The sequence below is a fragment of the Penicillium griseofulvum genome, assembly GCF_001561935.1.
Source record: "Penicillium griseofulvum strain PG3 chromosome Unknown contig_80, whole genome shotgun sequence".
Classification (NCBI taxonomy): Eukaryota; Fungi; Ascomycota; class Eurotiomycetes; order Eurotiales; family Aspergillaceae; genus Penicillium; species Penicillium griseofulvum.
The window spans coordinates 4434352-4461267 of record NW_024467471.1 but is presented as its reverse complement, the minus strand read 5'-3'; the positions used below and the strand labels follow the sequence as shown (position 1 = coordinate 4461267).

The following is a 26916-nucleotide window of genomic DNA, read 5'->3' as shown; positions in this document are numbered from 1 at the left end:
TCAGGCTTGGTCTCTTTCTAGCCAGAATTTGGCGAATCATGCACAGCCGAGTACGATGCGAATAGAAATGAGGCAAAAGTCACATTGAAGCCAAATGCTCTTGACAGGCCAATCGCTTTTCGTAATAGCAAATATTCTTATTTAGCAAAGTGACACCGCCACATTCACTGCGCAGCCATACTCTTTCGCAACTGCCTTTGCTTCTGCGTACTCTGCAACTCCAATCGATCGACTGCAAATTTGAGCCGTTCTTTCTTCTGCACGAGTCTCCTCAGCTCCGCTGCCTTGGTTGCTGCTGCATTACTTGACGAGCCAGCGCCAGGCCCCGCCATGCGACCCCGCAGTGAGCTGCTTTGAGGTTGGCTGCGAGTGGCTGATGAGCGGCTGTCTGGGTTAGACGAGAGTCGACCTTCTTGCAGGTCACATTTCGCCTTGAGGCCTTGTTCGCGGCGCGCGAGCTTTTCAACGTGGTTCGATGATAGTGTGAGAAGGTGTGCGATGCTGGGAGTGATTTCGTCAAGGAGAGACTGTTGCGCTTCGCGCAATGTAGGCTCAGGGAGAAGCTCGAAGTGCTATTCAAAGATAAATAGTTAGACCCATGGCTTCTCTTCTCTTTTAGGAATGAAACTTTTGAAGAACATACTCGCGTTGTCTGGAGGACTTTACATAGACGAGGGAAGTCGTTCACACCCGAATCCAGAATTGATATAGAGTTATCCAGAATCTGGAGAGATGACTGTAATGATGTAACTGAGGAAGACAATGAAGACGCCATAATGTGTGATTTGGAGCTTGACTTGGAGTTGATTGTTTACAACGGTCGGGATAGATCGGGCGGTAAAAGCGGCATGACACCGCCTTTAAGGCGGCGTGGTCTCGGGACCGGGCAAACCTCCCAAACCTCACTTCTCCTCTTCCGTCTCCTGCCTCACCATCTTCCCGAACACCGAATTCTCCCCGCATTCGATTCACCTGTCACAATGTCTCTCCTCGGAAAGAAGTTCCCCGGCGCTATGGGTACGTGTTTTTGGACCTCGATTACGATTTGTGCGAGAACGGTATGAGGACCAACGACTGACGCATATGTTCACTTACAGCCAAGCCTTTGACTCCCTTCTTCGCTGCCGGTACGCATACCCTTTAGATCTCGAAATACTATGACAGCCCAGAACGCATCGATTGTCATTTGGAATACCGTACCCTCAAAGCGGTTGTTGGTAGGACATTACTCTGACGATTCTCTCCAGGCCTCATTGTGCTCTACGGCGTCAACTCTCTCCAGAACGCTCTGTCCAACAGTGAGTCTACTCCGCGCAGCTACATATAAATCATCGACGAGTTTCGGGGTCATATGCGACAATATCCACGAAACGACACTGCGATGAGCGTCTACAAGCATAAACAACTAACCTTCAAATCCCTACAGCCGCCCAGTACCAGAGCGATCCCCGCAACCCCAACGCTAAGCCCGCTGGCAAGGCTGACCACTAAATTGGGTCGACAATGAATGCATTTTGAGATCCCATTTGTTTGTTGAAGAGAAGCGGGACGAACCTTCCCGATGTGTGGGTGGACGAAGATGGCCCTGGTCATCGATGGCCGGCTTGCACTTTTTGTGATTACGATGCGGACAGTTTTCCCTGTCCAAGCATATAGACTATACCTACCTCGATGGTGGTAACTTGGGTCAATTCACAAGCTGTACCAGTACCACCCTGAGCGAGTCGCTTTTCCTTTCGTAGTGTTTCTTCTGCTAGATGATATCTCATCAGTCAGAAGAAGAAGAGTAACTTGACCCGGTTATTCCGGAGAGTATTGTTTTATATGTGAAGCTATAGGGTTTGTGGACTCCATACTTCACATCTACTTATGACTACGTTATCTCACTTAGGGCTAGTTTTGTACTTCCTGCGACCGTACAATAAGTTAAATTTAGCCCTTTCCGACACTGTGTCAATTAATTTCAATTGTAACAGTTATCCATCACAATACGAGCAGTAACGTAGGGCTTTCATGTCGCTCAGCGTGAAATCTTGCATCAAAGTACGCTAAACCCGATCGGGCATCCAGTTTTCGCCAACTCCGCCTGGCCGAAGCTCAATCATTTTCCGACTACAACTCCGCAATACCCCCCAATTAAACACGCCAAAATGACCAAGATGGCAGGCCTTTTCCGGCCTAAGAAGCTGGACCTCTCTGGATTCGTCAATACCCGTTTGATTCGGGACAACAACAAGCGCATGGCCTTCGAGCAGACTGAGCCCGAACGGTACGAACCCTATCCTTTTCCAGGATGTCTATCCTTTTCGGAATACTTCAGCTAGATCGAAGATTGATATCACGGACTGGGCAAATTTTCTGGGAATTGAGACGCAAATACTGACTCTGTTTTCATTCCCAGACAAGCTCTCCGCTACATGATCCGCAACACTTCTCTCTCTGCCCGAGTTCGCGCACAAGCTCAGCTCCAATTGTCGCAGATGCACGCCTATACTCGCCCCACACAGATCAAGAACCGTTGTGTAGCATCAGGCACTGCCCGCAGTGTCTTCCGCGATTTCAGAATCAACAGAGTATGTGGAGAACCTCGGCCAATGGTCGTAGCGTGCCCGAAGCTTTTGATATCATATCGCTAACACAATCTACCAGTACCAATTCCGTATGCAAGCCCTCGCTGGTGAACTTCCCGGCGTGAGGAAGGCTAGTTGGTAATTGTATGAGATTGTCGCCGGTACTCCGTGATATATGGAGGCCTCCGGTTAGATTGTTTGCACGATGGCGTTTTCTTCTTTACTTCCATTGGGTGGAAGTATGTACAGTATGGAACTCTTACTTTCAGAGAAATCAAATATCTCTTTGTTGTTCTCAATCCTCCGCTATTCTCGGCTGTTAGCATTGACTTGTTGACAGTGCAATCATGGTCCTGAGTCCTCGTTTGGTGATGCTGTGAGATGAAGATTTCTTTGTTAAGACCATGCCAATTGGGTTGTTTGCTTCCACGACTGTCAATTGCAGACCATCCCGGGTTGATTTGAGTGATACTCATCTTAGTGGTGTAAATCAAGGATTCAACACATGGATCCTCAATACCAGGGCGAGGTACTTTGGCGTAGCGGTCGCATCACTGGTCATTGAGCAGAGGGGAAGCTCGTCGGTGGCTTCCATAATCACGTCGTCGGTGACTGTTCACCCGTGGATACTGCGTTGAAAAGGCGCCTTCCGGTTCTGTCGTGTGATAATCCCCTCTTCTTCTCCTTTTCTTCTTTGCTTCCCCCCTTCCTCTTCCATTCAACCATCCCTCATCTTCCACTCTTGTCTCTTTGACTTTCTTCTCAAATTTATATCACACATTGATTTGAAGCATCGCAAAAATGAATGGCATCGGGGACGACCTTCTCCCCGTTAACGAGATCTTCGTAGATCAGCTCGAAGCGCTTGGGTAAGTCATACAAAGTTTTCAACGTGATACCCCAGCTCTGGTGGCTAACTGTTGATTGAATAACACAGCTTCATCGTCACCGAGGATGGCAGAATCCGGTACATCGGCGCCCCGGACCAGGGCCCCCGATTCAAGATCAACCGGAGTGGGCGCATTAACCTGGCCCACATGGACGCCTTGCATAGTTAGTTAATCCTCAGATCCATTTCTATCGTAGACCATATTCTTGATGGATCATCTGGCGCTAACGACTTCACAGGGGCGATCCGGACCATGGTCATGGACCGGCTTGTGGGAATGGGCATGGACATCGTGCAGATTCCCGTGGACAACTGGCGTCGGGTACCCATCCTCATGACGGGTAACGTCCAGAATGCGTCTCGTGTTGTTGTCTTCTGCGGCGAGGTCGTTGAAGACCTGGGCATTCTCTCATACCGTGACCTTTGCGACGACGGCTTCCCTTACGGTTCGATCGTAACCTTTGCAAGGGCTCTGCTTGGCGAAAATGCCTCCCGTTCGAGCACTTGTCTCATCATTGCGAACCCCGGCCACAAGCTCTGGTACAATGAAGGTTGGCGCGCGGTGACCGAAGACACTTATCATGGTCAACACGCCTCCTCTTCTGTGGGCCGCGAGCGTCCATTGAGTCCTCGTAACCACCTTTACAATGGCGGCGTCAATCAGCATGTCCGAAAAGTCTTTGAAAGAATCTTGATCGGTAAAAACTGCCAAGTCAACGCCCGGATCGACATCGTTGGCCAGTCCGAAGGCGGCCACGCTGCTATTAGCTACCTGAAGAGTCGATGTGAGTATCTGACTGAATAATGTAGTTGGTGATTGCTTACTGACATGACCTGTAGGGGGTTTCTGGTCGCCTAACATCTCCTCCCTGACGCTGATCAACCCTGAGATCATCGGTAAAATGGATACCAAGGTCGATGATCTCAACGATCCCAAATCATTCGCCTGGTTCATGAAGAACCGCTGCCGTGGCTGGGCTGTCTCTGATAAGCCGATTGGTACACGTTTGCCCGGTCTTGACGACCTTCACGGCGGTTGCAGCATTTACTCGGCCGGCGAAGTCACCAAGTCAGCATGCATGATGACCCGTGGCATTGCACACATCTTAACCTGGATGAACATCATGCACCACTGCCCATTGGCGATCGAGAAGTCTGATGATGTGAACCCAGGTGAGCACGATCCTAGCATCGTAGTTGATCCTGATTCACTGACCAGCACTCTCGTGGTTGATGAAATCCCTGGCAGCAAGGCTGAACTGTGCACCCTAGGTTTCCGGTACGAGAAGGATATCGCGGAAATGACGGAAGCCCTCGTGGCTAGTGTTAAGTTCACCGATGGGAGCAAGGGAAGCGCTACCTTTTTCAATAATAGAATGAAGCGCCACAACAATGAGATGGACGACGACGAGGTTAATGATGATTACAACTGTGATATTTCTATCATCATTACTCCCCCGCCTGCCTCTGAAGTTACCTCGTCGGTTCCTGACGCTCCTGCTGCCGCCTCTCCTGCCGCCGCCCCTCCTGTCACGGCGCCTGACGCCGTTGTGGAAGGAACCTATGACGATGTCATCAGAGGACAGGTTGGCCCGTTCGACCTTGGTGATCTGCAAGACATTCGCGAGGAGGCCGAAGAGTAAATTCTCTAGAGTGCGGCCTGCTTCTTTATAAAGCATTTATTTTCTATTTCCCGGCATTTCTACGGGTCGTTCTTTGTTTTTCTTTTATTTCTCGCTGGCAGATGGCTGTTCGTCTCTCTATTTCACAACAATTTCACCAGAAAACATAAAAAAAGACAAAAAAACAAAAAAAGAGAGATCTACCCCCATCTGCGAAGATAGCGAATAAATCATTTGAACTAACTTTCCCGATCAATTCTACTGTATGCGACGTAGATACACATGTAGTAAATGTAGGGTATCACATATCAAAATCACCTTAAATGGTATATAAGTGTTAAGAGCGATGACATTAGATTAAATCCATTTGTCCAAACATCGGAACGTTGTATTAAGCATCTATGTGGATTACACTGCTGATCATGGACCAGTTATGAATCCAAGCAGGAATCCCTGGAAGTTTGGGGAAAGATCCTGGTTTCTTACTTCTTTACCTCTTCTAATATTCTGTTCAAGACTCTTTTTCTCATTCCCTCTCTTATTTTCAGCATTTTCATATGTTAATAATGAAAATTCGGCAAGAATAGGGCCATGATGGTCAGATGACCCGATATTTCCCCCCAGTTTTTTTTTTTGATCGAGTAAAAGACCTCGGAAGACAATTTCCATCGAGTAATTTTGATAAAGCGGGCCGTTGATAAGCGTTTGGAATCGCCCGCATTTCGCATCGGAGGTGCCCGACGGTGCAAAATCGACATGACCTCGTCTCTGCTAAGGGGAAGCCCTAGGGGAAAAGCACATGGTCATTGTCTCCAATACTGTGGCAATGACTGTGACTGCATGTGGCCGATTAGCCGGTTGAGCAATCGCAACGGGCTCTGGAATAATACTGGGCCTGTGGATATGATATTTTGCTGAGATTTCTGGTGAAATCCTTTTTTTTTTAACCCCAAGGCCCAGACTTTTTTTCCTTTGGCATATTTATATCTTTCCCCAAATCCCCTTATCTTGGGATTTTGCCCCTCTACCCTTATCTTTCTTCTTATCTGAACAACTTTCTTATATTTCCTGTACTTCATTGGAATCTCAGTATATACAAGCCATGGCTAATATCCCCTCCATTACCGTTGTGGCTTCATCCCGTGCCGTTATCTCCGGCCGTTTAACTTCTGCTACTGTGGTGATCTCACGGACAACTGGTAAGATCACTGCCGTCTTCGATTCCGTGATTCCAGCATCGGACTTCCCTGTGGATACTCCCTATACCGACTACTCGCCCCATGTTCTACTACCCGGCTTGGTCGATGCGCACGTTCATCTGAATGAGCCTGGCCGCACAGAATGGGAGGGCTTCTACACAGGCACTCAAGCCGCTGCCTTTGGTGGTGTGACTACCGTCATTGATATGCCTCTCAATGCCATCCCTCCCACTACCACTGTGAATGGGCTGAAAGAGAAGATCCAGGCTGCCCAGGGCAAGTGCTGGGTTGATGTCGGTTTCTATGGTGGTATCATTCCGGGCAATGCGGGTGAGCTCAAGGCTCTTGTCCAGGAAGGTGTCCGTGGCTTCAAGGGTTTCCTGATTGACAGTGGCGTAAGTGATATCAGCATTGCTCCTGTAATTAGTATTAACTTTGTTTTGTAGGTTGACGAGTTCCCCGCTGTGGGCAGAGAGGATATTAAGAAGGTTATGGCGGAGTTGGCCGATGAGCCAACTACTCTCATGTTCCACGCTGAGATGGTGCCCCCCATTACCGCATCTGTGGGCGACGAGGTTCAGACATCTGATGCACCCGCAGCTCCTACCGGACCCCTCGAGGCCTATGCGACTTTCCTGGCCTCGAGACCCTCCTCATTCGAGACCTGTGCCATCGAGAGTATTCTGTCTTTGGCTCATCTTGCCCCCAACCTCCCCCTGCACATCGTTCACCTCTCCGCAATGGAAGCTATCCCCTTGTTGCGGGAAGCCCGCGCCAATGGTGTTAACATCACAGCCGAGACCTGCTTCCACTATCTGTCCCTGGCAGCCGAGGAAGTACGCGACGGCGACACCCGCCACAAGTGCTGCCCGCCTATCCGCTCAAAGCTGAACCAGGATAGTCTGTGGGAAGAGCTGGAGAAGCACACCACCGACGGCGTCATCAAGACCGTCGTCTCCGATCACTCCCCCTGCACACCAAACCTGAAGATGCTCCCAACCCATATTCCCGGCCACTGCGCCGGCGGCAAGGAAGAGGAGAGCGGCAACTTCTTCTCTGCCTGGGGCGGCATTTCTTCCGTCGGACTGGGCCTGCCCATCCTCTGGACAGATCTCAGCCGTCGTAAGGGTCTGACCTCTTCGCCAGAAGATGAGAATACCAAGAACGCCCTCCAGGACGTTGTCCGTCTCTGCTGTGCCAACACTGCTGCCCAGGTTGGTTTGCAGTCGCAAAAGGGTGACCTGGTTGTCGGCTTTGATGCTGATATTTGCGTTTTCGATGACTCTGCCGAATGGATTGTCGAACCGAGCACCATGCTCTTCCGCAACAAGTGCTCCCCCTACCAGGGCCGTACTCTGCGCGGTATGGTTCGCGAGACCTGGTTGCGTGGTGAGCGTATCTTCAGCCGTGACCAGGGCTTCGATAGCCAATCGCCGCACGGCAAGCTGCTTCTTGAGAAACGGGTTTGAGATTCCCTCTCTCTTCTCCTTCTTTCTTTTGTCCACGCTTAGGGCAAGTTGACATCTCGGCAGTGCGCCTTGCTATATATATTTCTGCCACTTACATCTCGATCTCTGTCGAACCCTCTGATGAGCACTAATGATCGCACAGCATCCATACCCTAGATTAATGACAGCGCATTGTAGCTTTAGGGATAGACCCAAAGCAATTGAATATAAAAATACATTGTCATTTCCCTGACCTTACTATAATACATATCAAAGACTCCCATCCCTCCCCTTCTCCCACTTCTCCCTAACCCTCCTCCTAACACCCCCATTAACCCCCTTCCCCCAAATCTCCTCCTTCTCCGTCCCAACCTTAACACCTTCAATACCCTCATCCTCCCCAACAGGCCCAATAACAACCTTCCTCTCCCTAACCGCCCTCTCCTTAACCCTCGCCCTCTCTACCTTCCCCATATAAGTCCAATACAAAAACGCCTCCGCAACAGCAACACCCAACGCCGCAAAAAGTCCAAGAAGAACCTTCGCCGCCTCGCTCGCCAGTATCTCCGGCGTCGGGAACCGAGTCAGCGCAGCGTACACAGCGAACCCAGTCACAATCACCGAGATGAAAACGCTCGAAACAAGCGATATAGTCAACGTGTCCTCTTCTATATGGCCGCCCGTGTACGGCGATGCATGCGGATCCGCGTGGTCGGCGTTGGGGCGATAGTTTGGGTTTAGGAGGCGATTGTAAGATTCTTGTTCTGTTGCGGCGAGGAGGCGGGCTTTTGAGGCGAGGTATTCTGCGCTCTGTATACTTATTAGATGTGATCTTATGGGGCTGTATTGAGAAATTAGGGATGGGGGATGGGGGACGGGGTTGTGTATAGACGTACAGGCTCTGGCTTCTTTGGCGGCGGCGGAACATAGACTTTCGTGCCGCGGAGGAGAGAGCTAAGGACTGTTGGGGTGTGAGAGGCTTTATATTCCGGGTCTGTTTGGAGGTATCTGGCGAGTCGGATCAGTTGTTCGTGGGCTATTGGGCCTTGGACTTCGAGTGTTGTTGGTAGGTCTAGCTCCTCGTGTCGCGAAGGTGGAATAGCTTCGAACGCGGCGAGGATACGGTCTGTCGTACGAAGGAGGACCATTTTGAATATCAAATAGAGGTCAAGTACTCCGTAGAATACATGTATGTTGTAGAATGTAGTTCATCGGGAGGATAAAGCGGAGACAAAAAAGTGGCAGTTAAGCTCCCCACATCGTCATCTTCACTCTCTTTCTTACACATATTCGCGACCATGGCGGACTCAAAGAAGAGGTAAATACCAATTCCTATTCATTATTGAAATTATCTTCCACTTCCCAATCCCCAATTCAATCCGCCCGCACAGAAAGAAAGAAAACTAACCCCGCCAGCACGGTAACAACACAAACCAACCCGCGCGGGATCCCCGTCGCCCCATTCATCGACAATGTCAGCGACTACGTCTCCTCCCGCGAGGAAGTCGAGCCCACGCTGCGCTCTTTCCAGGAGATGATCTCCAAGTACCAGTTCATGGAGGTGAACACGCAGCGCCGCGGCCAGGGTCTGCGCGAGAAGATCCCGGATATCAAGAAGACGCTGGAGATGGTGCGATTCTTGCAGCTGCGCAAGGAGGTGAATATCCCAAATATCTCAGTGGCTCTATCCGTCATATCCAGAAAACGCAATTTGTGGAGCGACAAAAAAGTCGGTGGAAAAAGGATCATCACTGACATTGTACTTCTAGTCCAACCCTGACGCAGACCTCGAGACTAACTTCGAACTAAATGATACACTCTACGCCCGGGCTGCGATCTCGCCTGCTGATGCTGAGGAGGTTTACCTTTGGCTTGGGGCGAATGTCATGTTGGCGTATCCTCTCGCCGAGGCGGAGACTATGCTGGATGAGAAGCTCAATGCTGCGGAGTCGAGCTTGAAGAATTGCGAGGAGGATCTGGAATTCTTGCGCGAGCAGATTACGGTTAGTTCGCCGAGTTGTATGGGGATATTGGGTTGCTAACGCTTTTTGCAGACATTGGAGGTTGCTACAGCGCGTGTGTACAACTGGGATGTTGTAGAAAGACGTAAAGATAAGGATGGTAAGGAGGAAAATAAAAAATAAGCGCCCTGGTGGCTTTGAAGGGATGGAATATTATAAAAAATTTATGATCTGTTATCTTCCAGGTTCAATGTCAATGTCAGAAAAGAAATGAAGTAGTGGATATTAGGAGGATAAGCTCTAGACCAGATGCGCTATGCATATAAAATGAAAAAGACGCATGTCATGATTCGTGAAGCAATAGAAAATCGTCAACAATAAAAAAAAACACCCAAAATCCAGATATTCATGAAGCCTGACGCTACCTTATGAACATATCCCAATGCGCTGCTGTATCTCAACGAGAAAATGCTAATCATTCAACTTGCAAAAATCATTGGAACATGTTGGTACCTAGCTTGTCGGCATCTGAAGCAGCTCGATCACGCACTCGCTTCGAGATGTCGAAGCCAGTTTCTTCACCGACAAAGGTCCATTCTTCAATATCATCAAGTTCATCATCGCCTCCATCTGGGGAGGTCTTAGCTGTGGGCGTAGGAGAGAACGGGGTGGACGAGGCAAGCGACTTTTGCCGGGCCAGCGTCTTAGCGTATTCAAGATCACGATATAGGGCCTGGATTGCAGTGGCCACGCCGTCTTCCTAAATAGGGAATATAAAATTAGCACTCCATCCATATAGCCTAAGTAGACTGGAAATAACTCACATTGCGAATCTGAATGCCCAGATTCCGTGCCTTGACAATCATACGTTCGCTGTGCGTCGCCTCCCAGAGAGCCCGTGAGAAGACGCTGACATTCAGTTTCTTCATACAGATGCCAACGCCTAGATCCTCCACCCGGGAGCCAAAGAAGAATTGATCTCCGAAGAATGGCTTGACGATGGTGGGGAGACCGGCTCGAAGACTTGCGCCGGTGGTTCCTGCTCCACCGTGATGGGCTGCAGCATCGATTTGAGAGAAAAGCCAGTCGTGGGGTGCAGATTGGATCTGAAGAATCTCTGGTGGTAGGGGTATCTCAGTCTTCGTACTAGCCGGGTCACCAAGCCTATCGGACCATCCTTTCGAGAGAATGCATCGTACATCTGCTTTCTGGACCGATTCGATGACAGTCCGTGTCAGGGCAGAAGGATCTGAAACCACAATGGATCCAAACCCAATATACACGAGCTTCTTGCCATCCGCTCTGGCCTGTGCAATGAAATTCGATAGTTCAATTGGAGGTGTCCAATCTGTACCCTCATTCAAAAACCAGTAGCCAGTAATGCGAATCCAATCTGGGTAATCGAGAGGCGGGGCCACCACGGATGGCGAGTAATTGTAAAGGAACGGGACTTTGTTTTGCTGCATCTTGTCCAATGTTGTGGCCTTCAATCCCAACTCATTATTTCGCCAGCGGTTCACTTGCCCCGCGATTGCCTTCCAGAAGATATTGTCGAACATGACGTATGTGATGTAGTTGTATGCTCCACCCATGCGATTCTCTGGCACTGCAAAAGCATGGGGGTAGGCCCGTGTTCTTGTCCATGGCATGGTGAATCCGCGGAAATACGGAATTCTTAAAGCTTCCGCAATGTGAACTCCAGCCATGGCGCTCGGTGACTCGATTAGAAGGTCACTACCCTGACAACCAATCCAAGCGGACGACAAAAGATCGTCGATCCATCCTCTGAACTTCAATGAAGCTTCCCTGAGGAAGGAGTATGTAAACATCCCGTTCTCCACGCAAATCCGCATTAGTTCCGCAGGATCACCATCAACGGGAGCAAAGTCAATTCCATGTTTTCTGATCCAGGGCTCGAACTCGGCGTGCGTTGCAATCTTCGGCTTGTGGCCCTCCGCAAGCAGTCCTTTGCAAAGTGCGATGTACGGTTGTACATCGCCCCGGGAGCCGATAGTCAGGCAGGTAATCCTTAAAGGCTCAGGAGGTTTGAAGTTGATAATGGAAGCGCGAGGATCGTCGAAGAACGGATGTATCTCTGATGAGTCCTCAGTAGAAGTAGGAAGCTCATCGTGTTCCTCGGGGCCGTCCAGTCTTGCTTCTTGAAGCATGCGGTGCTCAGCCTTCGCTGCTTCCACTTCGTCTCGTTCTTCATCTGCTAGCAAGCCAGATTCCACTAGGAATTTCGCAGACTCCAGATTTTGATGCAATGTGACAGCACAATCATCTCGTGAGTCTGAGGCGTTAAACTCAAAGAACAGCTCTTCATGGCCGCGGATGATGACAACAAGTCCATGGTATCCAAAGCGGAAGCCCTTCTCTTTTTCAATGTTCTCAATGTCTTTGAACGGTAAAATCATTTTGGTCCGAGTACCAGGAATCAGACTGCGGAAGCAAAGCTTCTTCTGACTTATATAGATCTTACCGTAGAGCGGGAGCACGCGATGCAAGTAGGCGTAATAAGTCGCCTGCAGTTTTTCAGTAGACGGAAGAGCAAAGTGAGCACGGAAGCGATCCCCATAATTGAATGCTCCTTCGTTATCCTCAGGATCAACGTTCTGGTCTTGCAATGGCCCTTCTCGCTCTCCATAATGTTTCTGGCCACCAATCCACATGCCAGAGACCTTTTCTATATAGCCCATTGACTCTGTTGCTAGGAGTGTACTCATCTGTTTCGAGCGGCTCTTGAGGTACTCTGCAAAGCCAGCGGCACGTTGAAGGGGATATGCACCCGCCTTGACAAGCTCGTTCAGATGAGTGACCGAGCTCGGTCTCGAGGATTCCATTGGATTAGGTTGACCAGTGGGATAACGGGTGGCTTCGGTGACTTCCTTGCGGCCTAGTGTTGCAGATGGTGAGTCTGCCATTGCACCCAGGTCCAGCTGTACAGACGCAGAGGGAGTCGTATCGTCAGAAAGTCGTCGAACAGTTTCTCCCGCATCCAGTGGGCGCCTTTGTAGAGTGTGCATAGTGGGTGATTGAAATACGTCGCTTCTGTTCAGTATCTGACTGGCTGATTCAGTGGTATCTGTCATCGACTGAATAATCGGCGATGATCCGGTCCCTTGCTCCGCAAATGAGTCCGCCGAGCCTTGGTTTTCATTCCCTACACTGGAGCTTCGCTTGCGTGGTGAGCCTTCCTCCCCATGATCGGACACTCGAACGCAGCTGACTGACTGTCTCTTATAGGCAGTATGACTTGATTCGGGTTGATGTTTGATGTCGTGTTGGACCTGCGGATCCTTCATTGGGGTGGTCTCCGACGCGGCATTGACTAGGCCTTTGATGTAGTTGAATGCGTCTTTTCCCGAATCAAAGAACGAGAAGAAGTACTGTGAAGTTATTAGCAATGAACATGGTGGCATTTTATCCCACGACCTACCTCATCAATCGCATATGTTTCGCCGCTGTCAAGAACTCGAATCTTGAATGTCTCGGCGAAATCGGCCATTGGGCTCTCCTCCAGGTCAATAACATTCGCTATTGGGAATGATACTTTGACACTGTCACCTTCATTATGCGTCCGGAAGATGACTTTTTGGAGAGCCTTCACCCATTCCTTCGCACTGGTAGCACTGTCTGCTCTGAATAAATAAGTTCGCTGATCAGTGGTCACCTGGAAGTCTTTCGTGTCACCGTCTTTGCGTTCTGTGAGAGAGGCAGAGATCCCATATCGAAGATCGACATGTCCGCTAGGGAAATAGAGATTAGAGGGGTCTGCGTAATAGGAGAGAACATCGCCCTTCAGAGCAAACCAATATCTATTATACGTGGGGTTCTTGCGGCCGCGTTTGGATAGGTACCCTGACTTTATCGCCACGTTGGACTTCTTTGGAAGGTAGGCGTAAAAGCAGATGTGTCCTTCGGTCACATACATATAGCCTTGAAGAAGCATGCTCTGGAGCAATGAGCAAGCATACTCCACCAAAACTTTTTCAGGCTTCGCAAAATCAAACATCTTCATCAATCGCGTAGAAAGAGCGGACGCAGATGATTGCTGCTGGTCTTCCATAGGTTTGTCTGGATTGGATGGCAAGTGTGGTGTTATTGAGGTTAAGTCAAAGTGAGATTGCGCTTCAACCATGCGACTTAGAACTGGGGCTGCTCGCGGTGTCGCACTGCGAGTTCGCCTTAGAGAAGGTGCCTTGACGGTCGAGTCGATTTGGTTTGACGACTCGTTTGCCCCGCCTTGTAAATCTAACGTGGATACTCTCTGCAAAAGTTTATTGTCTGACCTGGCCCTTTGATGACGACGTCCTCTTTCTTCTTGAACGAGTGTGTTTGGTTCCGATCTTTTACTTGGGTGGCGATAGTCGAAGGATGGCATAGGAGCTTGAGATGTTTTTCCAATAGTCTGCTCCATGCGCGGGTGTTCTTCCATATCTCCATCACTATCGCTTGATTCCTCAAACCGGGTGTGGAAATCTGACTTGGATCCAACAGCAGCAATCATGGAGAAGAGGGACTGCTGCATATAATGCACGTTGCCATCCCGTGAACCCATACCTTGCGGCGGAGCTGTGAAATCAACATGGGCATCATCGCCATCTTTAAATCTGTCTGGCACTCGATCTGAAAATGGACGGTTCGACCAAGTAGGTTTCATACTTGCGCTCATCTGCCGGTCTGCCCGGCGTTTGGCATCATCTCTTAACGGTCTCATCCTTGTCTGCGGTATACTGATACGATACGATCGATGCAAAAGGTAGGTCAAGGACGGGAGTAAACGATGCTAGGGCGTGGTGAATCACCAAGAAAGGTTGGGCAGTCAGAAGCTCAAGCCAGGTGACAGCTCGGCGCTGATAGGACTATGACGATCAGGTATGAACTAGTCAAATGGAAATACACATCAACCGAACTGGACACCAAGTGACTTTGTCATAGCAAAACTTTGGTCAGGTGCCAGATCGTGATAAGCAGAGTGAATGGTGAACGCACGAGATTCCAGGGTCTAGGCCGATAAGCGCTTTGAAGCTTGGACACCAGATACGGATGAAGCTGCCAAACCACACACCAAATCATCCAAGCGCCATGATCTATATTGCAAAGATGTGGAAATAATGGAAAGCGCAAACGTATCCAAGAGATCATAGGAATCTTAGAATACACAAAGGGAGAAACATCACCTGGGCTCTCTCCGCACGCATGTGATGTATGACTCCATAGCCCTTATGTCAGCTAGCTGCCTGAGGCAAAATATATAGATCACTCTATACAACATTTACATGTTAACTAAATGTAGGTTCTATCTTCAAGTTCTTTTATGTCTCTTAAACTATTTTCTGATATTTCTTCTATCTTTGACTTGATAACTCTAATTTGGTTACTTTTGTGGAGGCTCTTGTCCAAAAGCAAAATTATTTGGGTATCAGACGGCAACCGTTGATTCTATGGATGCCAAATCGAAGTTGAAGCCTGTCACTGTGTGTTGAAGGAAGCCCTAGGTTAGAGCCGTAATTAGGGAGGAGCCCATCGGACAAATACTATTTTTTCGGTCCTATGGCTATCAAAAGATATAGGCAATGGAAAAGCCAAACACATGTAATATTGTTCACATTGCAGCTGGCTGTAAGAGCTACCAGATCCAAGGTAAAATATGAGATTGTAAATTGTACATAGTGTTGGGGACGTCGTTAAAACAAAGCTATTCTCAAAAATCACTAACGCCAAATCATGCCTTTTCGGACTTCTTCCGCTTCTTTTCCTCCTTGTCCTTGTGGGACTTCTTAGACTTCTTCCGGCTCAGACTATCATCCTCTTCCTTTTCTTGTGAGTGCTTCTTTGACTTCTTCCGAGGAAGCGCCGCTGCTTGGGGAGCTTCATCCTCAGCTTCATCGTGATCATGCTTCCTCTTCCGTTCCTCTCCCCTAGGGACCTTGAACGAAGGCACGTCAGCCTCAGAATCCGAATCAGATCCAAGAGTCTCTGGAGGCGCAATGGTTGTTCCGACAGGCCGGAAGCGCATCTTCAAGTTTTTTGGCTGCGGCCGGGCTGGCTTGACATATTTGCGCAATTCTGCCACTGCAGCATCGGTCTTTTTCGATGTGCTTGGGAGACCGATCATTTCTTGGACGTGGTAACTTGGGACACCGTGGGCTGCCGTGCAATATTTTTGTGTCTTCTCGTCGAAAAGAAGTAGCGATTTGGTAGCGGGATCGGTCTCGGAAAGAGCCTCGACTGGGATACCGTAGTTCACACCCTCGTGGGTGATGATCGGTTCACCCTGCATGATCTTGGCCATGCACACCTCTTTGACCTTGGACAAAGGCAGAGAGGCTGGCGCTGTGAGGTGGAGGACTTGTTTGCCCTTGAGGTTGGAGAGAAGGGAGGAGGCTTTGGAGGATGGCGGGGCCTGCTTCTTTGCAGACTTGAAACCCGCTGGTGGTTTGTATGGCTGAGGACCGGAGATTACGACTCTATGGGCGCATAAATTAGTTATGACCAAACCTGATAAAGGGATAATCTCCTACCTCTTGCTTGAGCTGGAATCGGGCTTCATTTCGTTAGAATCATCGGAGTCGCTATCCGAGTCTGAACCTGAGTCCGAGGTTTCATCTTCACTTGATTCCTGCACCTTCAAATGTTCGGTCATTTGTTTCTCTTTTTCAGTCGTAAGCTCGGGCGATGTCGATCTGCTCGAGCTGCTATCACTGTCGGATGATGCCATGGCGGCTGTTCACTGTGTCGGGCAAACTCGAGGTTGAGACTAAAAATGCTTTCGCAAGGATGCGCGGCGCTTGTCACACCCAAAATCCAGAAGATGAATGGAATTGGAAAGCGAAATAATGCACAGGATATATAACCAAAGATCCAGCAAAGCCGATTTCGCAAAATGAATTGGATCGACGTTGAGTGAGGATGCTCATGGTCCAACGATCTTTTTTTTCTGCTCCGCGGGAGCACGGACCACCCTCCAACTTTTTTTGCTTATCGGCTTTGGACTGCATTATCGAGGTCGTTTTCCTTACGAACACAAGCTCAAAGCTCGTGCTGTTAAATTGTATAATATCATGGTGAAGCGAAAGGCTGAAAAACAGCAAACAGCTGGTAAGTCTATCCATTCTCTATGACATCAATTCGAAGCTTACCTTGGTTCTCTAGGCCCTGTTAGCGCTGTCGCTGCTTTAGCAGCGCGCAGAGCTCGACAACAGCAAGCACAGAGCGCGGATGTACCAAAGGATGCGCCACAAACTATCATTGAGACCGAGCCACCCTCTAAAAAGTCACGGCAGTCTCTCGAGGGACCTGGGGCGACTGAGACAAACGAAGAGCGTCGTGGTACACGAACAAAGCCAGCAAAGAAGCAAGATGAGCCATTGCCCGCGAAGATCACACCGGAGCGCCCAGTAAGAGCCACCCGGCCTCAAAAATCAAAAGTGAAGCCCGAGGTGGAGGATACTCTCAGGCAGCCCGAAGACGAGCAGTCTGAACAAGACCAAGTCGAGGATGCGGAAGAGATGGATGAGGATGATATTGCGTCTGTTGTGGGTGACGCCGACGGCTATGAATCTCCCGCAGAAACGCCAGCAGAACTCCAGAATTTCCCTCTATCCAAGGCTCGTTTGAACAAAAGCAATATCGTCTACAGTGATGAGAGCACGCTTTGCATTCGCATTAAGGAACGAACGGTATGAACGAACCTTTCCAGCGCTTTGGGGTGAATACTAACTTGACTTAGAACTTGGCGTTGTTGGGCCATTACGACCTTTGGGTAAAAAGAGGTGTTGTCAGTCTGATGGGCGCAAAATTACATCCATCCTCACAACTGCATAGAGTCTATGCTCCCTCCACCCACTCTTTGCCAGTCATCAAATGTGTTGCTGGAATTGATGGCGAAGCAGAAGTGGAGATCAAGTCTTGCACTAGCGGCATTTCCCGCCTCCGTGATCTCTCGCCTCTGTATCAAAGGATATGGGCTGGCGATAACACTGCTGCAGATAAAATCACACTGAAAGGGGCCGCAAAAGACTCGAAGCGGACTTTTTCAGTGGTACGTCATCACGCTCTACTCCAGTTCGAGCTATACGCAAAGCTAATCGACTTAACAGTTATATACATCGGCAGATGATTCCTTAAATAGACATATCCGACCACTTCACCTTGACAAAAAATGGAGTGCGTCAATGAAAGCTCTCTCACAGCGCGAAGGACAACTCCGTGTTCTGATATGTGGCCCTAAGGCATCCGGAAAGTCCACCTTTAGTCGCTACTTGTTGAATCATGTCCTCAGCCCAACACCAGAGACCGAGAGTGGATATACTAATACCGATGGAGTTGCTTTCCTGGATCTAGACCCAGGCCAGCCTGAGTTTGCTCCTATGGGTCAAGTTTATCTTGCACGCTTGCGTTCTCCGTTCTTCGGTCCGCCTTTTACTCACCCATCATTGAATGATTCCCATAACGGTGAAATAGTGCGGGCACATCATATCGGTGCAGCATCGCCAAAAGAAGACCCTGATCACTATGCACTGGCTGTGATGGATCTCATGGATCAATACCGCACGATGCTGGAGAAACATCCCCAATGTCCTCTGATTATCAACTACCCCGGTTGGATCTTTGGGCAGGGGTTAGAGGTTGCAACTTGGCTTGTCAGATCTCTCGGACTTTCTGATGTGGTATATATGAGTGAAAAGGGCCCCTCAGAAGTTGTTGATCCATTAGGTTTGGCTGCTCGTGAAGCTCGAGTTCCCTTGACAATCCTCCCATCTCAGCCCACTGATTTTGTGAGCCGATCAAGCGCTCAATTGCGAGCGATGCAAATCCAGTCATACTTCCATATGTCTTATCCAACTGATCTCAAAACTTCGGTTTGGTCAGATGTACCGCTCTCTCGCACGAGGCCCATTACTGTGGACTATGCTGGCGCACGACAAGGTATTCTAGGCGTCATGGTCATGGGATCCCAGATCTATCCCGATCTACTGCACGAAACGCTTGAAGGTGCTATCGTGGGCGTCGTGGCAGTGGAATCCCCGAAGGCTATCATGAGTGGGATGGAACCATCACAGACACCAGATGACGAAGAGCATGAGGATATTGACATGGAGTCAGCAAACCCAGGCGCGGGTAACCTATCTGATCCTTCCATCGCTGACAGCGTTGTACGAACGGCCGAAGACCTTCCTTACCTTTTTGTTGGTTCCGGCAGTTGCACCCCATTGGATCCTAAGGCATCGAATTGTCTTGGTCTTGCTTTGGTCCGTTCGATCGATACCTCTTCGCGCAAGCTTGAGCTCTCTACTCCTATTCCCTCATCTCACCTAGAGAAGGCCATCGATCAAGGTCACGGCATTGTACTAGTCCGCGGTCAGCTTGATAACCCGAATTGGGCTATCAGCGAAGAATACTACGCCGCTCGTGCAGCAGAGCGGCGCTACCAGCAATCGACATCTGGGTCGAGGAAAGCTGGGGACTCTGGCAGTGAGGAGTTTGATCCGGCTGAGCATAATCGAACGCTTGCACTGCTGCGGGAGAGGGTCCGCCGGGCGAGCAATGTGCCTTGGATGACTGTCGTGGAAGATAACAGCCGCCACCAGCGTGAAGTTGCTGCGCGACGAGAAAAGTCACTATGGAAGTTGAGAAAGAAGGCATACCCTGGCAGCGAGAGCGAGGCAGATTAATAGTCCCCTCAAACATATACATAGAAGACAAATGCACAGTTTGTACACCCAACTCTCTGGTTTCTACATCCACGGATGTAGCCCTGGAGGTTTGAAAGATGTTGATCCCATCTTCCGTGGTTGTTTCAATGTTGCTGGTTTGCTAGTAGGCTGCTTTTTGCCAGATTTTACGGTCTGGTACTATTCTTATACATATGGTGGTTAAATAACAACAATTATTCTCCATATCTCTCTACAGCCTGACAAAAGTTTGGTTCCATGGGCGGACTGTTTGTGGTGCCCCTCATTGGTCACGTGGGCGGACCAGCGGGGCACTTTTTTTCTTATCGCGAAATTCTCCAGGGCTAAGATTTTCGGATACCTTCATATTCCTGCATTCTGTGACTCACTTTCACAATGTCCGACGTCGAAGTGATCCCTCACAACAGCTTCGACACCATTCTGGTGCTCGACAATGGCTCCCAATAGTATGTTTCCCTTGATAGCGAATAGACCATTCTCGTCCATCCCACCGTCAATCCCAATTTTTTGTACAATTCACCGAGTCTAACCGATTCGTACGTATAGCACCCACCTTATTACTCGCCGTCTACGAGAGATCAATGTTTACTCTGAGATGCTTCCTTGCACCCAGAAGCTCGCCGAGCTGACCTGGAAGCCTAAGGGTATCATTCTATCCGGAGGTCCTTACTCTGTGTACGAGGAGGGTGCCCCCCACATCGATCCCGCCTTCTTCGAATTGGGCGTCCCTATTCTCGGAATTTGCTATGGTCTCCAGGAGATTGCCCACCGTCTCCACGCCGACAACGTTGTCGCCGGTACTGCCCGCGAATATGGTCACGCTGACCTGAAGGCCACCCGATTCGGAGGTCACGTTGATAAGCTTTTCGAGGGTCTTGAGGACTCCATGACAGTATGGATGTCCCACGGCGATAAGCTTTGCAACTTGCCCGAGGGATTCCACACTATCGGCGAGACTAAGAACTCCGAGTACGCCGCTATCGCCCACAAGTCCGAGCCCGTCTACGGCATCCAATTCCACCCCGAAGTTACTCGTAAGTGTTTAATTACGTGACTTGTGTTTCTTTTTGTGCTTAGGTACTCATGGGATCTCAGACACTCCTCAGGGCGGCCAGCTTCTTAAGAACTTCGCTGTCGGCATTTGCGGTGCCCAGCAAACCTGGACCATGTCCGAATTCATTGGCCGTGAGATCATTCGTATCCGCAACCTCGTTGGCCCCACCGGCCAGGTCCTTGGAGCCGTCAGTGGAGGTGTTGATTCTACCGTTGCTGCAAAGCTGCTAACAGAGGCAATCGGCGACCGCTTCCATGGTATGCAACCCTTCCTTAGCCACCAAAACCAGCCTCAACTAACACACGGCAGCCGTCCTTGTGGACAATGGATGTATGCGTCTGAACGAGTGCGAAACCGTTAAGGAGGTCCTACAGAAGCAGCTTGGTATCAACCTTACCGTTGTCGATGCTAGCGAGGAGTTCTTGGCCGGTCTGAAGGGCGAGCACGACCCCGAGAAGAAGCGCAAGTTTATTGGCGGCAAGTTCATCGATGTGTTCGAGGCCGAGGCCCGCAAGATCGAGGCTCAGAGCTCCGGCAAGGTCGAGTGGTTCCTGCAGGGCACTCTCTACCCTGGTAAGATTATCTTTGCTTATACGGTGGGACTCCCGAAGTATCATGTGGCATTAATGTACCCTCATATACTGTTTTACATGTGGAGGTACAAAATGCGGCCTAATACTTCGGAGATTCCATTATAACGCGGTGAATCAAGCTAATATGTTTCTAGACGTTATTGAGAGTATCTCATTCAAGGGTCCTTCGCAGACTATCAAGACTCACCACAACGTCGGTGGTATCGCCGAACGCCTTATGGCTGGTCACGGTCTTAAGCTGATCGAGCCTCTACGTGAGCTCTTTAAGGATGAGGTCCGCGAGCTGGGCCGTCAGCTTAAGATCTCCGAGGAGCTTGTTGGCCGTCACCCCTTCCCTGGTACGTAAACGCGCATAAACGTCATTGGTCGATCTCTAGATCTAAAAGCTAACGCTATTTCAAGGCCCCGGTCTCGCCATTCGTGTCTTGGGTGAGGTCACTAAGGAGAAGGTCGATATGGCCCGTAAGGCCGACCACATCTTCATCGGTATGATCCGTGAAGCCGGTCTGTACGACGACATCGGTCAAGCTTACGCCGCACTTGACCCCTCGCGCGCCGTTGGTGTTATGGGTGATAAGCGTGTGTACGCTAACATTATCCTCCTCCGCGCCATTTCCACTAAGGACTTCATGACCGCCACCCCCTACCCCTTCGCCTACGATTTCCTGACCAAGGTTGCTACCCGCATCGTCAACGAGGTCGAGGGTGTGTGCCGTGTTGCATACGACTTCACTAGCAAGCCCCCCGGCACCATTGAGATGGAGTAGATTTCTGGTATTTGGTTTGGGTTTTCTCGTATTGTGAGGGTTATAATAGAAAAGTTTACACTGTCGATACACATTTGGCTAGAATGATTGGATGCATGTTACGAATCCATGTGCATAGAAAGGAATCAAGTTCATTATTTCATAATTTAATATTGAGTTCATATAAGATGCGGGCGTAGGTAACACATGCAAGGCTAAAAGCAAGATTATAACTCCCTATCATCTCGTTGCTGCCACGACCGGAACATGAGAGTTGCCACGTTCCGGCCCATCAGCGCACTAGTCTCCATTGTCGAGATGAAACTCTCGATGCCACCCGTGTACCACACACTCGGAGCCAGAAGAGTCTCCTCGAATGTCACTCGTGGGTACTCAAGAGGATATGGGTTCCACAACTTCTCATGGAACCAACTGATATCACCTATTAAGAGGTCTCCAATGGTGGTGTTACTCCTCGGTGTCTCACCCTCCAGCCCTAGAATCTGAGCAATGAATTCAGCCGTGGGCCGCTCTGGCGAGAAGATTTTGTAAACATAATGCTGCTGTGTTTCTCCTTCGGATCCCACAACATCTACTGTTCGAAGTGTACTAATGCTCCAAAAGCCACTAGGCCCAACACCAGCTGGGTTCGAACCCAGATCAAGGCCCTCGGGCAGAGTAGTCAGGATAGTCTCAGGCGCTCGAGCATTTAGGCCAAAATACTTCGGTGAGATGCGGTGTGGGGATGCAAACAGTGTGACATGCAGGTTGGAATACGGAATCTCATCTGGAGTGTACTCCAAGGGAGGGGAGATGGAGATATCCGAGTACTGCAAAGGACCGGCAATGACAACTTCGTCGAATATTTCATCCTCCGAGTTGGTAGCTGTGTGTAGCTTTGAGGACACCCGAACAGTCCCATCATCATTGCGTAAGATCTTGGTTGCCGTGGTATTCACTTTGATATTCGCTCCCGAGGCTCTCAGGGCGCCATCAAAAATGCGCCAATTTCCGCCCTTGATAGAAACCGCTCCATCCGTGGCCATACAGACGACGGATTCCAGGCCATGAATCAGCGGCAGATTCTGCCCGTAATTCACTCGAGTACTCGCTTGGATGATTTCTCTCGCAAACAGCGAGTCGATGCTGTTTGCCTGGAGAAACACGTTACCAGAAGATGCAGTGGCATTGATCAAGTCGGCCGCAATAGCCGCCTTAGTGAGAGAGGTAAAGGGGAATAAGGGCTCTTCGTAGAGGCGGAGAAACCTGCCAACAACACTTTTCACCAGATTCTGAGTACGTAGCGGCGCCAGTCCATACCGCCAGAAGAGCCGGCCAATATTCCACCAGTTATACGAATTCTTCATCGTGAAAACAAACTGGTTCCCATCCCAGATCCCGATACTCTCATCGGTTTCCCTAGGCCGTGCATGATCAGCACTATTAACCGTCAGGCCGAGGTCACGGGAAGCGTTGACCAGGTTATAATTGACCTGGACGAAGATGGAAGCGCCGAGTTCAATAGGGTACTCTGGGTTGTCGAATATATTGACAGTTGTTGAGCGGCCGCCGACATATGATTCACGCTCATAGACTGTGATGTCGACAGGGATGTTGGCTTCATCTGCGAGCTTGCGCAGTTGATACGCAGTAAACGAGCCTGCGGCTCCGGCGCCTATAAAGGATATCAGCTCCGTGTGTGTTATGTACGCCGAGAGGCATACCGATTATTGCCACCCGCTTTGGGGCTGCACTAACGGATCCTCCAAGTGGCTCTTGTTCTGCTGCATTGCCAAATGAAACAAGTAGGATGTAGTATAGGAAGAGACAGAGAGGTCGCATAAACGCCCGCATGATTTATGGTAGTACTAGAAGATGGCAAAGCTGATTGGCAGTTGAATAGCCAACGCTTATTAGCCCAAGATTAAATACAGATCAAATATCAGACGTTCATAGATGAATGGAGGTTGAAGTGTCGAGGTCGGATAACTTGGTAGAACGTATCAATGTCACGCTAGTCCATTTTAGGGTTAGTGTATTTCCATATCGCTTATCTTTTAGAGGGGCGCTTCACAGATTTGATTCACCTAACTCCGAATTAATTCACGATGGATCCCTACGACAGTGACTCCAGTGTCGACGAAGACTTCACCGATACCGGTGTCCTTCTTGGTTATGCTGCTGAGGATGTCATTGAGGATGTAATTAGCCATCTTGGAGGCTGGCCGGTATGTTCTACCACTACGAGGGGTCACTCTCTATAACCAACTCCAACTAACAATCGCATTTTTTTTGTTCAGAAATGGCTCGATGAAGCCTCCCCAGCACCTGGTGATTTCGCCAATTGCAAAGTCTGCAACAGCCCAATGCTGCTCCTCCTCGAATTGCACGGCGATCTGCCCGATCACTTCCCAACCGACGAACGACGCCTATACCTATTCGGCTGCCCCAGAAAACCCTGCAACCGCAAGCCGGGCAGTATAAGAGCATTCCGCGCAGCGCGCAAGGTCGCCGTCGGTGGACAAAACAGAGAGGTTGAAGCGAAACCAGAGGAAGCCCAGCCCGTCGCACCAGAAAAACCTAAGCAGGACCTAGGCGCGAGCCTGTTCGGCGCAACAAATCTGACAAGCAATGTCTCCTCAAACCCGAACCCCTTCTCATCAGCTTCGGGCCCAACGCCCGCAGGAAGCAACCCTTTCGCAACACCGGTCCAGGCAACGGCACCTACAGCAGAAAAGCCCGTCGTGTCTGAAAGCGCCCTGGCCTCATCTTTCGCCGATAAAGTGCGCGTCTCCTCGCCACCTCCTTCAGCCGCGACAAAGAAAACACCGGAATCAAGCACAACGGCGCCGTGGCCCGCACAGTCCGCATTCCCTACGCCATACAAGCATTTCTACCTAGACGCAGAATACGAGACTCTCTCACGGCCGTCTTCGCCCACAGTGCCAGATAATGTGCAGATCGAACCAATGGAGGAAGAGGGCGCTGCTGGCCCCGAGCTCAAGGACACCTTCGAGTCCGAGCTTGACAAGGACTTCATGAAGTTCTCGATGCGCCTCGAGCACAACCCGGAGCAGGTGCTGCGATATGAGTTCCGTGGTGCGCCGCTTCTGTACTCTACTAGCGATGAGGTCGGTTCCCGGCTACATGCTCATAATGCTCCCAACGCCAAGGTCACCACAGTTGGTGCGGGGAGCATGCCTGCTTGTGAGTACTGTGGAAGCCAGCGTGTGTTCGAGTTCCAGCTTGTGCCGCATGCTATCAGTATGCTTGAGGAGGGACGTGCTGGTGTTGGTCTTGGGAAGGAAGATGCGGGCATGGAGTGGGGTACTATCATCATGGGAGTCTGTAGTAAGAACTGTACACCGCAGGAGATGGACGTCACTGGGTGGCGAGAGGAATGGGCTGGTGTGCAGTGGGAGGAGATGAGGTAGAGAGTGCTTTGCATTTAGACGAGAGTATTTGGCCTACCCTAGGTTGTACATATCAATATTACCAGGAAAATCAAGTGTTTTCTAGCTATACACAGAATTTGTTCTACATTAGGATTTTAGATATGTCGTCGGGTCACCTCCCAACTTTTGTCTTGCTCAAAATTGCGTAGAAACTAGTGCTATTCGTACTATAGCAGTGACACAAGGTCCCAACTAACCTTATATGTGTTACAACTCCACGACTACCCAATTGCATTGGCTAGAAATATATATCTTCGTGTTGCACATCGGGCAAAAACTAACAAGATCGGCAAGGCACTTTTTAGGTCGTAATCTGACATATATGTTAAGGCGGAGGATCTCTGTATACATAATCCAAGTACCGTCTCTTCTCTTAAAGTCCATAAACATTCTACTTGCTCTACACTCCGAGATGTCTACTATCGAACAAGTCTTAGAAAAGTTCAAGGACTAGGTAGTCCGAGTCCCATCTCTATATTCTTTATCCCCTTCCTGGCATCCTAGGGTGGCTCTAGATGTAGATGGGGAACATTTAGAATTATGGCGTCAACGGTATGTATAGTCAAATTTATATGTTCTTAGCAATGCTAAGAACCAGAGCGAAGCTGGTTACTAGAACCTACTGCTTATAAGCAAAGCTTAGCTGCTGACTGCGGTTACTTCACACGAGTCTCCTGTCCAGAGGCAAATTTGCTGAACTTACAGATTGGAGCAAGATTTACTAGCTGGGTACATGGACCACTCTTTTCTTTTTTTGAAATATGCATGTAGTTAACAAAGTTCAAACAGCTTTTTGCTTGGGATGATGGTATGTTCATACATCCCTCATCTTGTGGCTTCCAACATGAGATAGCTCTCAATTTAGACCGATTTAGTGATGAGGCGAGACAACGAGAGCTAATACGAATTGAAATGTCAAGGATCATTCAGGAAGGTCTTTTGGGCAAGACTGTTATAGAAAAACCCCCTGACTGGAGAGATCTTCCATCTACCCTGGCCGAATCGTTTACGATATAGGATTCTCGCTTCAAGAAGGCACTGAGCTTGGTATGTCTATATTCTCAAAGTGTTGGAATGATCAGCTAACTAACTGTATAGAGCCTCTTCAACACTTCCTCTGAGACGAACTTTGGAGATATGTCACAGGAGCAGTTAGATGTGAAGATGCGTGTCAGGATGGTATCATCATGGACCTAGACGTCTATCTAAAAAGCCGGATGGAAGATTCAAGTGTCTATCCCGTGTTAGGGCTAGCTCTGTGAGTTCGCTATTACTATTTATCTGCAACTTACTAAGAGTTGTGTTAGTATTCTACAGGATATCAGTCTCCCAGGTTAGTTTATTGACCATGCTATACCAAGAGAAATGATGAGACACATCAATATCATGGTATCATTGTGAGTGCATGATGAAAGTAGTATAGACCTTATGCTAACAAGTCTATTGAGGAGCAACGATATTGTCTCTGCTCGCAACGAATTGGTAAATTCCTTCAACAATACATGGAAGCTTAACAGCTGACTAGGTCTAGCGCTATAAAAATGTGAATAATCTAGTTCCTTTGCTCGTCTATCATCGAGGATTGGAGCCGCAAGAGGCAATTGACTATATCTGCCAATTTATTAATGATAGCTATACTGTCTTCGAGGGCCTTGTGCTGGATGTTCTTGTCCTTGCA

General features: G+C 49.4%; 12 protein-coding genes across 12 annotated transcripts; 7 read left to right on the top strand and 5 right to left on the bottom strand.

Moving 5' to 3' along the window:
• Positions 1 to 164: 164 nt before the first annotated feature.
• Positions 165 to 775, bottom strand: PGRI_026010 (DASH complex subunit SPC19; the record flags this gene model as incomplete). The annotated part of the gene is made up of 2 exons (XM_040790314.1): positions 165 to 572; positions 644 to 775. 2 exons carry the CDS (start codon positions 773 to 775, stop codon positions 165 to 167), a joined length of 540 nt encoding a protein of 179 aa, XP_040647267.1.
• A 1375-nt stretch (positions 776 to 2150) lies between these two features.
• On the top strand, positions 2151 to 2712 carry PGRI_026000 (mitochondrial 37S ribosomal protein uS14m; the record flags this gene model as incomplete). The annotated part of the gene is made up of 3 exons (XM_040790313.1): positions 2151 to 2269; positions 2402 to 2573; positions 2650 to 2712. The coding sequence occupies 3 exons, from the start codon at positions 2151 to 2153 to the stop codon at positions 2710 to 2712; spliced, it is 354 nt and encodes a 117-aa protein (XP_040647266.1).
• A 659-nt stretch (positions 2713 to 3371) lies between these two features.
• On the top strand, positions 3372 to 5102 carry PGRI_025990 (uncharacterized protein; the record flags this gene model as incomplete). Its single annotated transcript, XM_040790312.1, has 4 exons — positions 3372 to 3439; positions 3508 to 3623; positions 3699 to 4244; positions 4300 to 5102. The coding sequence occupies 4 exons, from the start codon at positions 3372 to 3374 to the stop codon at positions 5100 to 5102; spliced, it is 1533 nt and encodes a 510-aa protein (XP_040647265.1).
• A 1081-nt stretch (positions 5103 to 6183) lies between these two features.
• On the top strand, positions 6184 to 7749 carry PGRI_025980 (allantoinase alX; the record flags this gene model as incomplete). Its single annotated transcript, XM_040790311.1, has 2 exons — positions 6184 to 6675; positions 6727 to 7749. The coding sequence occupies 2 exons, from the start codon at positions 6184 to 6186 to the stop codon at positions 7747 to 7749; spliced, it is 1515 nt and encodes a 504-aa protein (XP_040647264.1).
• A 249-nt stretch (positions 7750 to 7998) lies between these two features.
• PGRI_025970 (TMEM199/VMA12 family protein) lies at positions 7999 to 8876 on the bottom strand (the record flags this gene model as incomplete). Its single annotated transcript, XM_040790310.1, has 2 exons — positions 7999 to 8538; positions 8625 to 8876. 2 exons carry the CDS (start codon positions 8874 to 8876, stop codon positions 7999 to 8001), a joined length of 792 nt encoding a protein of 263 aa, XP_040647263.1.
• Positions 8877 to 9026: 150 nt separating this feature from the next.
• On the top strand, positions 9027 to 9872 carry PGRI_025960 (tubulin-binding prefolding complex subunit PAC10; the record flags this gene model as incomplete). Its single annotated transcript, XM_040790309.1, has 4 exons — positions 9027 to 9046; positions 9145 to 9385; positions 9498 to 9731; positions 9783 to 9872. 4 exons carry the CDS (start codon positions 9027 to 9029, stop codon positions 9870 to 9872), a joined length of 585 nt encoding a protein of 194 aa, XP_040647262.1.
• Positions 9873 to 10182: 310 nt separating this feature from the next.
• atg26 (uncharacterized protein) lies at positions 10183 to 14409 on the bottom strand (the record flags this gene model as incomplete). Its single annotated transcript, XM_040790308.1, has 3 exons — positions 10183 to 10449; positions 10514 to 13078; positions 13129 to 14409. The coding sequence occupies 3 exons, from the start codon at positions 14407 to 14409 to the stop codon at positions 10183 to 10185; spliced, it is 4113 nt and encodes a 1370-aa protein (XP_040647261.1).
• Positions 14410 to 15417: 1008 nt separating this feature from the next.
• PGRI_025940 (DNA-directed RNA polymerase I subunit RPA34) lies at positions 15418 to 16413 on the bottom strand (the record flags this gene model as incomplete). Its single annotated transcript, XM_040790307.1, has 2 exons — positions 15418 to 16162; positions 16217 to 16413. The coding sequence occupies 2 exons, from the start codon at positions 16411 to 16413 to the stop codon at positions 15418 to 15420; spliced, it is 942 nt and encodes a 313-aa protein (XP_040647260.1).
• Positions 16414 to 16756: 343 nt separating this feature from the next.
• On the top strand, positions 16757 to 19369 carry grc3 (uncharacterized protein; the record flags this gene model as incomplete). The annotated part of the gene is made up of 4 exons (XM_040790306.1): positions 16757 to 16793; positions 16848 to 17374; positions 17425 to 17736; positions 17795 to 19369. 4 exons carry the CDS (start codon positions 16757 to 16759, stop codon positions 19367 to 19369), a joined length of 2451 nt encoding a protein of 816 aa, XP_040647259.1.
• Positions 19370 to 19765: 396 nt separating this feature from the next.
• Positions 19766 to 21804, top strand: gua1 (GMP synthase (glutamine-hydrolyzing); the record flags this gene model as incomplete). Its single annotated transcript, XM_040790305.1, has 6 exons — positions 19766 to 19836; positions 19937 to 20424; positions 20486 to 20701; positions 20754 to 21017; positions 21172 to 21375; positions 21440 to 21804. 6 exons carry the CDS (start codon positions 19766 to 19768, stop codon positions 21802 to 21804), a joined length of 1608 nt encoding a protein of 535 aa, XP_040647258.1.
• A 206-nt stretch (positions 21805 to 22010) lies between these two features.
• Positions 22011 to 23637, bottom strand: PGRI_025910 (putative prenylcysteine lyase; the record flags this gene model as incomplete). Its single annotated transcript, XM_040790304.1, has 2 exons — positions 22011 to 23458; positions 23508 to 23637. The coding sequence occupies 2 exons, from the start codon at positions 23635 to 23637 to the stop codon at positions 22011 to 22013; spliced, it is 1578 nt and encodes a 525-aa protein (XP_040647257.1).
• Positions 23638 to 23891: 254 nt separating this feature from the next.
• PGRI_025900 (small subunit rRNA maturation protein TSR4) lies at positions 23892 to 25217 on the top strand (the record flags this gene model as incomplete). The annotated part of the gene is made up of 2 exons (XM_040790303.1): positions 23892 to 24011; positions 24084 to 25217. The coding sequence occupies 2 exons, from the start codon at positions 23892 to 23894 to the stop codon at positions 25215 to 25217; spliced, it is 1254 nt and encodes a 417-aa protein (XP_040647256.1).
• Between the last annotated feature and the right edge of the window lie 1699 nt (positions 25218 to 26916).